Source organism: Betta splendens, chromosome 11 (genome assembly GCF_900634795.4).
Source record: "Betta splendens chromosome 11, fBetSpl5.4, whole genome shotgun sequence".
NCBI classification, from domain to species: Eukaryota; Metazoa; Chordata; class Actinopteri; order Anabantiformes; family Osphronemidae; genus Betta; species Betta splendens.
The window spans coordinates 9,527,307-9,536,298 of record NC_040891.2 but is presented as its reverse complement, the minus strand read 5'-3'; the positions used below and the strand labels follow the sequence as shown (position 1 = coordinate 9,536,298).

The 8,992-nt window shown below is 42.4% G+C and overlaps 2 protein-coding genes across 3 annotated transcripts; both read left to right on the top strand.

Annotated features, from left to right (window-relative positions):
• Positions 1 to 59: 59 nt before the first annotated feature.
• vps28 (VPS28 subunit of ESCRT-I) lies at positions 60 to 3,740 on the top strand. The gene is made up of 10 exons (XM_029167020.3): positions 60 to 151; positions 906 to 969; positions 1,054 to 1,082; positions 1,259 to 1,296; positions 1,408 to 1,497; positions 1,586 to 1,691; positions 1,798 to 1,899; positions 2,260 to 2,313; positions 2,398 to 2,489; positions 2,620 to 3,740. The coding sequence occupies exons 2-10, from the start codon at positions 930 to 932 to the stop codon at positions 2,738 to 2,740; spliced, it is 672 nt and encodes a 223-aa protein (XP_029022853.1). The 5' UTR covers positions 60 to 151; positions 906 to 929; the 3' UTR covers positions 2,741 to 3,740.
• Positions 3,741 to 4,061: 321 nt separating this feature from the next.
• Positions 4,062 to 8,768, top strand: mapk15 (mitogen-activated protein kinase 15). Of its 2 annotated transcripts, none has more exons than XM_029167678.3 (14): positions 4,062 to 4,205; positions 4,994 to 5,092; positions 5,291 to 5,320; positions 5,602 to 5,692; positions 6,067 to 6,197; positions 6,362 to 6,525; positions 6,617 to 6,756; positions 6,834 to 6,891; positions 6,973 to 7,110; positions 7,252 to 7,357; positions 7,444 to 7,738; positions 7,839 to 7,963; positions 8,065 to 8,217; positions 8,394 to 8,768. In XM_029167678.3, the coding sequence occupies exons 3-14, from the start codon at positions 5,309 to 5,311 to the stop codon at positions 8,586 to 8,588; spliced, it is 1,608 nt and encodes a 535-aa protein (XP_029023511.1). In that variant the 5' UTR covers positions 4,062 to 4,205; positions 4,994 to 5,092; positions 5,291 to 5,308; the 3' UTR covers positions 8,589 to 8,768. The 2 variants fall into 2 exon arrangements, with proteins under 2 accessions (XP_029023511.1, XP_029023510.1); XM_029167677.3 differs by having other exon boundaries at positions 4,110 to 4,520.
• The last annotated feature ends 224 nt before the right edge of the window (positions 8,769 to 8,992 follow it).

Sequence of the window (8,992 nt, the reverse complement as noted above, 5' to 3'; positions counted from 1 at the left end):
TCGTTAAACTACACAATTATGTAAAACAGCAGCATTAACAATTATTTAGTTTATATTTTAGAGAGGCACTGAGGACACCTAACAAATTGACGTCTGTGGGTCCTAACAGAAGGGTGTGTTTATGTTTACGTCACAGCAGTTTTCAGAAAGGGTGAGTAAACCATTTTTTCATTTAGTCAAAGAAATAGTAATACAGGAATAAGATACAAACATTGTGTATATCGTGTGTGGCCTGGGTCAGCAAGAGTCGTCAAAAGCGGCTACTTTTATTTGTATTGAATCATAGAGGAAGTACTTACGACCTAGCCTCCAAGGCTAACTTCGGGCTAGCTAGTACGACAAAACAAGATATAGATGGCTTTCAGCAGACATGTTCCTTAACAATCGCTGTATCTGTAATGAAATATCATTGAAAGGTAGAATCATTTGTATTCTACTGAGCTTGACAGGTCTAATGGTTTATCTGTAGTGTTCAACTCTCAAAACTCAAAAATACATGTTGTGAACAGTAACAGCAGTATACGACATGACGTATTCAGGAGAATAAGGAACTAGAGCACTGACATTACAAAGTGTGTAATTCGTGTTGAGTGTTTATCTTGACGTTAACTCATAAAATTAACCCAACTGGACAACTATCGTTTAACAGCATAAATATTATAGTATTCTCACATCCGTGATTAAATGTCCCCATGGCCCCGATGGAAAAATTAAAAAGCTGCATATTATATATGGTTACCTATACAATAGTGTTAGTAAAATAAATTTGCAATTTGTTGTATAAGTAGATCCCCTGAGCTAATAAATTATGCTTAAATGTATTAGTCAGTACTGTCTGATTATGCTTAAATGTATTAGTCAGTACTGTCTGCTGTTGGTAAAGATGTATTATTATTCTATTTCAGATATAATTCTGATTTAAGAGCATCATGTTTCATGGAATATCGTCTACAGGAGGTGGAGGCGGAGGTGAGACGATATACTTATTAACGTATGTTCCCTATTTTAGGTGTTCACAATGCAGGTACATCATATTCTTTGTTTTATTCACAGCTCCTGTCAATAAACCTGAACTATATGAGGTAAATATAACCATTCCATATTATTAATTATTTTTCTTAATTTGATGCTGTTGACTGAATGGGTGTTTTGTAAACCATAATTTTCCATTATTTAATAAAGAATAAATACAAATATTACGATTGGTATCAGTAATATGTGTTATATACAATTTTATATTTAAAAAATGTCTTCACAGGAAGTGAAGCTATATAAAAATGCCAGGGAACGAGAAAAGTAAGCATTATGTATTACTTCCTATTATTGTAATATTAGTACATTTATAAAAATGTGTTTTTATAATGTTTCCTTTGGTATGAGATCACATTATCTATCTTGAATATACAGGTATGACAACATGGCAGAATTGTTTGCTGTTGTCAAGACTCTGCAGGCCCTAGAGAAAGCCTACATCAAAGACTGTGTCACACCCTCTGAGTAAGTTATGGTATTCATAAAAAGAATTGAAAAGAGAACTACTTTATTTAAATATTTTATTGAAGCATTAATGTTTGGTGGCTTTCAGGTACACCGCGTCCTGCTCCAGACTCTTGGTTCAGTATAAGGCTGCTTTTAAACAGGTGCAGGGCTCTGATGTGGGCTCCATTGATGATTTCTGCAGAAAGTACAGAGTAAGTTCAGACTTGTGGTATAAGTTTGTTTCACAATCTGTTTGGCCAGTGTTTATACTTTATTATGCCCTAGTACCGATCCCAGTCTTGTCATTTTGTCTCCCAGCTTGACTGCCCACTAGCAATGGAAAGAATTAAGGAGGATCGACCAATTACCATTAAGGATGACAAGGGCAACCTGAACCGCTGCATTGCAGATATTGTTTCTGTATGCTCCTTTCTTGTGTATATAAATAGATCAATGCGGGCTAATTTTGAATTCTTGCCAGATTAAAAAAACATCATATTTTTGATTACATTTCTTTGGGTGTTGAGATGAAACATTAGCTAAATTAGCTAAAGTGGCTTTACTTAAATTTTTTCAATCCTGAGGTCAGCAACTAAAGAATGTGGGTGGGTGTTAGTTCTGTTTTTTGCCATTTTATGTATTGATCAACTCAGACAACCACATAAAGTGAGATTATAGCTAAGACTATTATCTAGTGTTGTTTAGGTTAAAAGTGTATCTGATATGTCATTTTGCTTACTGTGGAAATACAAAGAAAATAACTTTTTTTTTTTTTGCTAGCTCTTCATCACTGTCATGGACAAGCTGAGACTGGAGATCAGGGCCATGGACGAGGTGAATGGAAAAGGGCAGAATGCTGTCAGACCTATCGAACTCTTTTCTAACTGCATGATTGACCTTTTATTTCCTTTGGTCCAGATCCAGCCAGACCTGAGGGAGCTGATGGAAACCATGAACAGAATGAGCAACATGCCTCCAGACTCTGAAGCTAAGGATAAAGTCAGCCTTTGGTGAGCTGCTCCTGGGCACTTGTTTTGCAATTTTAATATTACCCATTAGCTTGAGTTTAATTTGCCATGTAAATAGTCAAGGTTGAAGTAGCTATATTGCGTATTGTATTCATTTTCCTTTTTATATCAGGTTGACCACCCTCAGCAGCATGTCGGCCTCAGACGAGCTGGATGATAATCAGGTTCGCCAGATGTTGTTTGACCTGGAGTCAGCCTACAATGCCTTTAACCGTTTCCTCCATTCCTCCTAAAACTGATCTGTCATTGATCTGTCTGCTTGGGACTCAAATATCTGCTTAGTGAAAGAAACACTCTACAGTCTCCTTGTAATTATTGGTAAGGAGTGTATTTATATTAGGCAGGCTGGCTGATTCATGTCCCTTTATGTGTATTGTTTTTTTTTTCTCATTTGTTCCCTATGTCAACTTAAACTTCATTGCCTTGTATAGTGTACACTGTTTCTGGTACATTGTGCTGCCTGCAGCCTTAACAATTGGACTCTAACTGTGCTGTTGTATATTTTGATGGTCTGTGAAAAACTTTTGATTACATTCTTTAAAAATTGGCTTTCTATTCTACCTTTTGGTTTTCTTCTATCTTTATACATAAAGTGTCAGAAATGTCTAATTTTGTACTTAGGTTTTGCAGAACACCAACAAACAAGCACGATACAAGTATACTGAGCAAATTCTGGACATAAATTTGGTAGCCACAGTGAATGAATTTTTATTATTGGAAAGGTGAATATATATATATTTTTTTCGTTTTGGTACCCAAATGCATGACACCAGGGAACAAATTGGCTCACAGCGATTGTTTTCTAATCCACCTTTTATTTCATAGAATGATACCATAGTGGTTTGTCAATAGACGGAGTTAACAAATAAAATGCAACTGGCAGTTCTTTAGGGCTGTATAAATAAAACATCAAAAAAATGTTTCATAAAGTATGGTGGAAGGACATGATTTATGCATTGCTTGTTTATTTGTATACATTGTGTCTTCTGTTAACATGTCTAATCTAGTGAGAAACTAAGTAATCTATTTACTTTGGATGCAAGGGTTTGGCCACATTAAGTGAGCAAAGAGAGGTGGACACACCACACTCTTATTTTGCTTACTAAATATGTTTTAACCCTCAAACACCATTAGGGAAAACATATTTATTTAGATTTATCATTGTAAATAATAGGTTTGTTTTTGAAATAAATGCATGTAACATCTTTTTAGAAATAAACTTGAAGATTGTTCCTCCGGTCTCATTTGTGTGTAATTTGTTGAACTGATTTCCTTTTCTTGAATTCTTGAACTTTTTTCAAGGTTGCTGGTGGTGGCACAGTTGTCTGAGTACAGCCTGGTGGTATATGTATTATAATACTTGTTTTTGGTATTGAAAGTAAATTTAACTGTTTTGTTGTCTAGGAGTTTTATTCTGTTTTTAGATCTCATGCTGACGTAAGTCATAGTTGTTTCTCTTTACAAACTTGCATTCATGTTTGCTCCAGGAAGTGTTCCTATACTCCTTGTGCCGTAACCATCGTCCGCTGTATTAATCTCCATGGCAACGGGCTCGTGAACGAGTTAACGTTACGTTTGGTCTGCGGCTCCTTTAAGAAACGGGCAGCGGCGCCTTTGTTGCCAAGGCGACGCAAGAACGACAAAACTCTGCGTGCTCGTCGTCAGCGGTAGCGGCGTGGGATCACGCTCCACGGCGAGGTTTGCCTCATAATACACGGCTTTAATAGATAATGAGTCGGTTGGAACCTAAGCTGCCTGTCGGTGACAGACTACGCTGGACGTCCGGTTGCTGCCACATCGCGCTGCGTAACTTTTCCGGTGTGTTAGTGGTCATTTCATCGGACGCGTCGGTTCTGACGGGACGTCCATAACTCGCCGTTCTGCAGTCGCCTGGAAAGAGTATGTTGCGCTAAAATGATGAAAATGAGTAAGAAATATGAACCTGCCGCCGTCTCTGAGGTGGAGGAGCACATCTCTCTGAAGTACGAAATCAAGAAGAGACTTGGCAAAGGGGTCAGTGAGTCTTTTTATTTCTTATTAAATTAAACCTCTCAAACGCTTAATTACTTACTTCCCAGCTGCTTTGCATGTCTTGTTCCACGCATTATTTGCTACTTTATTCGAGCCTTAAGTGAAATCCTCCAGACTTTAAGTCGTGCTGAATGGCCGTGTTGTTAGTGAGGGCTTTATTTACTTTGGCAGCGCGCGCTCATTCTGTGCAGATCAGCTGATATGTGAGGACACTTGTTCCCTCCAGGCTCCGGCCATTAACGACTCGAACCGGCTCGGCGTCCTTCCGCGGACGCTCGCGCTCTGCCAGGTGTTCGCTGGCGGAGGCTCACGTTACACAGGCGGCGACCTGTTTGCAGCACGGCGCGCAGTGACTGTGATTCCGCGTTTTGCACGAGCCTCCCGTCGTCCCGCTGCCCTGGTGCGTCACCTCCTACATTCTGTGCCCATCAGTGCGTGTTCCCTGTTTGTCGCAGGCTTATGGCATCGTGTGGAAGGCGGTCGACAGACAGACCGGGGAGACCGTCGCTGTCAAGAAGATCTTTGATGCCTTCAGGAACAGGACGGACGCCCAGGTGTGTGTGGATTCTGCACCAAGTGGGGCATTGTTTTCGACGACAGCAGCCCTGGTCAAATTCTCCCCTTCACCTGAGTGAACAGAAAGTTTGGCTAATGATTCACGGAACACAAGGCCGACGCGTGCCTGGTTTCTGTCTGCGTCCTACTTGTAATGCTGATGTCCTGACTCTCGCTTCTTTTTTCCTTTTTTGCAGCGGACTTTCAGAGAAATCATGTTTCTCCAGGTAACGATGGGGATCAAAACCAAAGGTCAAGTATTTCTTAGAGGATTAGAGGAATAGAGGTCACAGAAACACAGACGGCAGCGAGGGGCCCATGTGTGACCTAAATACTGGCCCCTTTATCAGCTGTTGGATCTGAAAATCCACTGTTGTATCCAGGGAATTATGGCAGCTCTTGTGTAACCTCTGTTGAAACCTGCTCAGCTGTTTAAACAACCACAACCTCAAAGTCTCCCAGCTACAAGCTGTATGTAGTATGTTGTGCATTTGTATCGTGTGCGCAGGAGTTTGGAGATCATCCCAACATCGTCAAGCTTCTAAATGTCATCAGGGCCCAAAATGACAAAGACATTTACCTCATCTTTGAGTTCATGGGTGAGTGCTGTTTCATTTGTGGATCTGATTAACAGCGGCTCACAAACAAACACTTATCCAGTGTTACAACACGTCAGGACTGCGGCAGTGACGCCTTGAAGTGTGTTACTCTGATTGTGAGCTTTCTGCCTCCCTCGGCTCCCGCTGCTGTTTTACTGCTGAGTTCACAGACTGGCCTCCGCTTCGCTGCAGTCTAATCCATGAACGTGCACCAGCAGCACCGCTCAGAGTCCAGAAAGCGGTTTGCCTCATTTAGTTTGTGATTATAGAGAAGCGGGCATTTTTAAAGGCCAAAATCAGGTTAAAGGGGAATTTCCCATCAGATCTGAGGTTGATGTAATTTGAGTAGACAAATTATTATTGCTTTGTTCCAGATACTGACCTGCATGCAGTGATTAAGAAAGGCACCTTACTGAAGGATATCCACAAACGTTATGTCATGTACCAGATCTTCAAAGCCATCAAATACCTGCACTCAGGAAATGTGATCCACAGGGACCAAAAGGTGAACTAGCAGCAAACACGTCTCTCCACTCTGCAAATGAGTCCGTAGTCGTCTCTTACTCAACATTTCCCTTCGGGTTCTACTTGACCTTTTGTGTGGCCACGTGAAAATCAAACCATTATTGTGCCTTTGAGGAATGTTTCTCTTGCGTGCGCTTCCCACAGCCGTCCAACGTGCTGCTGGACACTGACTGCGTGCTCAAGCTGTGTGATTTCGGCCTGGCCAGATCGCTCAACCAGATCCAGGAGGACAGTGGGAATCCCACGCTGACGGAGTACGTGGCGACGCGCTGGTACAGAGCCCCCGAGATCCTGCTGGGATCCACAAGGTGAGCGGAACCACATCTGCTCCATTACCGTTCATTTAACGCCGATGGAGGAGCAGAGTTCTAAATTAAAGGGAACACATCTCGTCCACAGGTACACTAAAGGTGTGGACATGTGGAGCCTCGGCTGTATCCTGGGAGAGATGCTGCTGGGAAAAGCTTTGTTCCCCGGTACGTCCACCATCAACCAAATAGAGAAAATCATGAGTGCCATCCCACACCCCAGCCCAGAAGGTGAGGACACGCAAACCCATTCCCAGCCTTTATACTGTAAATGCAGCAGTCCCTGCAAGGTTGCTTTTAATCTGCAGATATTCTGGCCATCAAGTCTGAATATGGATCCTCAGTCATTCAGAGGATGTTACTCAAGTAAGCAACCGTCTTCCTTCACTCAGCCAACGCACGTGCATGTGTTGAGCTCCGCTTTGCCCTTTCTTCTCCTGTCTCCAGGCCTCAGGTGCCTTTGGAGGATCTCCTCCAGCCGTCTGTGCCTCCCGATGCCCTGGATCTGCTGAAGGGCTTGTTGGTTTTCAATCCAGACAAGCGGTTGACTGCTGAGCAAGCCCTGCAACACCCTTATGTTGCCAGGTATTCTAGCGCATGGATCCAGCCAGATTCTTGGAGTAAAGACTGTTTACTGATTTTAGGTTTTTTTGTGATATTTTCTTTTGAGCGCTCATTTAAACTGTGGAAATCTGTATTTTTTGTATGTCTTCTCTGTCCCTACAGGTTCCATAATCCAGTCAAGGAACCAGCTCTTAACTATGATGTAGTGCTGCCAGTGGATGATGATGTACAGTTATCTGTGGTCCAGTACCGCAACAAACTTTATGAGGTAGAAACTGAGGCATAAACAATCAGCATACAACCTTTATTATTTCAAAGGTTGATCTGATCACATTTCCTCTTTTTTACTTGCAGATGATACTAGAGAGGAGGACTAATCAAGGCATACTGAGACTGAATGGGGGTTGTTTGAGCAGCAGGGAGAAATCCAGTGTGAAGGATAAAGCAGAGAAGGGTCCAGCGGTGGCAAACAGCGACGATGAAGACGACCGTGAGGGGAAGTCACCGCATGAAAAGACTGAGGAGCCAGTCCACACGCCTTCACATCGAGCCCCAGCAGGGCCCAGCTCTATTGCTGTGGAGAAGACCAGTCCATTAGCTAGTCCTGGTCTGGGAAAAGTCACGTACAACCCGATCACACACGCCCCGAGTGAGTTTTCAGCAAACCAATACACAACCCTGTTTGCCTTTGTCAATCCCTGTATAAGTGACCACAAATGAAAACATGAGCTGTTCTTGTCTTGATTCAGATGAGTTTGTTCGGAGTCCAGGTGTTCCTCCTCATCACTACTACTCCACTGCAGCCAGAAGGAAACAAGAAGGACAAACTAGTAATGTGGCCACATCACCACCAGAGGGCGCCAATGCTAATACAGTGAGCACCAGACTCTAGTGTGGATTCTATCCAGTTATTTACTTATCTACTTGTTTTTCTAACAGTGATGTAATATTGGCTCCTTTATTACTTTTTGCCAGTCTATGGACCAGATTCTGCAGCGTGGTCGCTCAGCCCCTGTGACTCACAACCGCTCCTTCTCCGTGGCTCTAAACCAAACCCAGAACAACCCACTGGTGCGCAAGGAGGAGCCGTCTCTGTCCGCTGGGCTACAAGTCACATCTGCACGCCTGGTCAGTTCACCTCATGGCACCTTACCGCATCTGAGCTGTGAAGATGCCGTTTTACGACCTTTACATACATGATGAAATACTGGCGTACACCTAGAATGCAGAGAACTGTGTAGGTAGACAGATAAGTGTGGACTGGTTGTTATGGTTTGTGTAACTTTCTTTTCCCATTTCAACAGAACCAGCGCTCCCACTCTCAGGCCCGTGAGGCTCGGCCTCCGGCTCGGTTCAGCAAGAAAGTGTTTCAGAGAAACTGTAATGTGGCAGCTGCTGGTGACCCTCGGGCCAAACTGGGCAGCTATTCCCAGGCCTACGGTACCATCAATAAGAGTGAACTGGACAGTCTGCTTCGGAACCGCCCTTACAACCAGTAGCTGCTGTTATGTCAGTGGTGACAGACAGATGGCAGCTGGTGTGTTTAAACACACAAACACGTTTGCTTTGGATTTTAGTCATGTGGAAAACTGTAATAGAGCTTGTAAAAAGAAACGGTTATTTGGATGTGGATTTTCATTTGCTGTCTGTGACAGTGAATAAATAACAATGAAGAATGACTTCAAGATATTTGTCAAACTGCACCAGCAACCCGTGTGGATCTGTGTGAGTGTAGTGTCACTTTTCAGTGAATGCTTGTGATAATTGTTGCTTCTCCATACATATATGTTTGTAGAGTTTATATGGGATCTAATATTTCAAAGGACTAATTGTTTAGTACATTAAGCCACAGCGTTTTAAGTATATTTGGTAAAAGTGTGTGTTAAAATTGAGTTTATGCAAT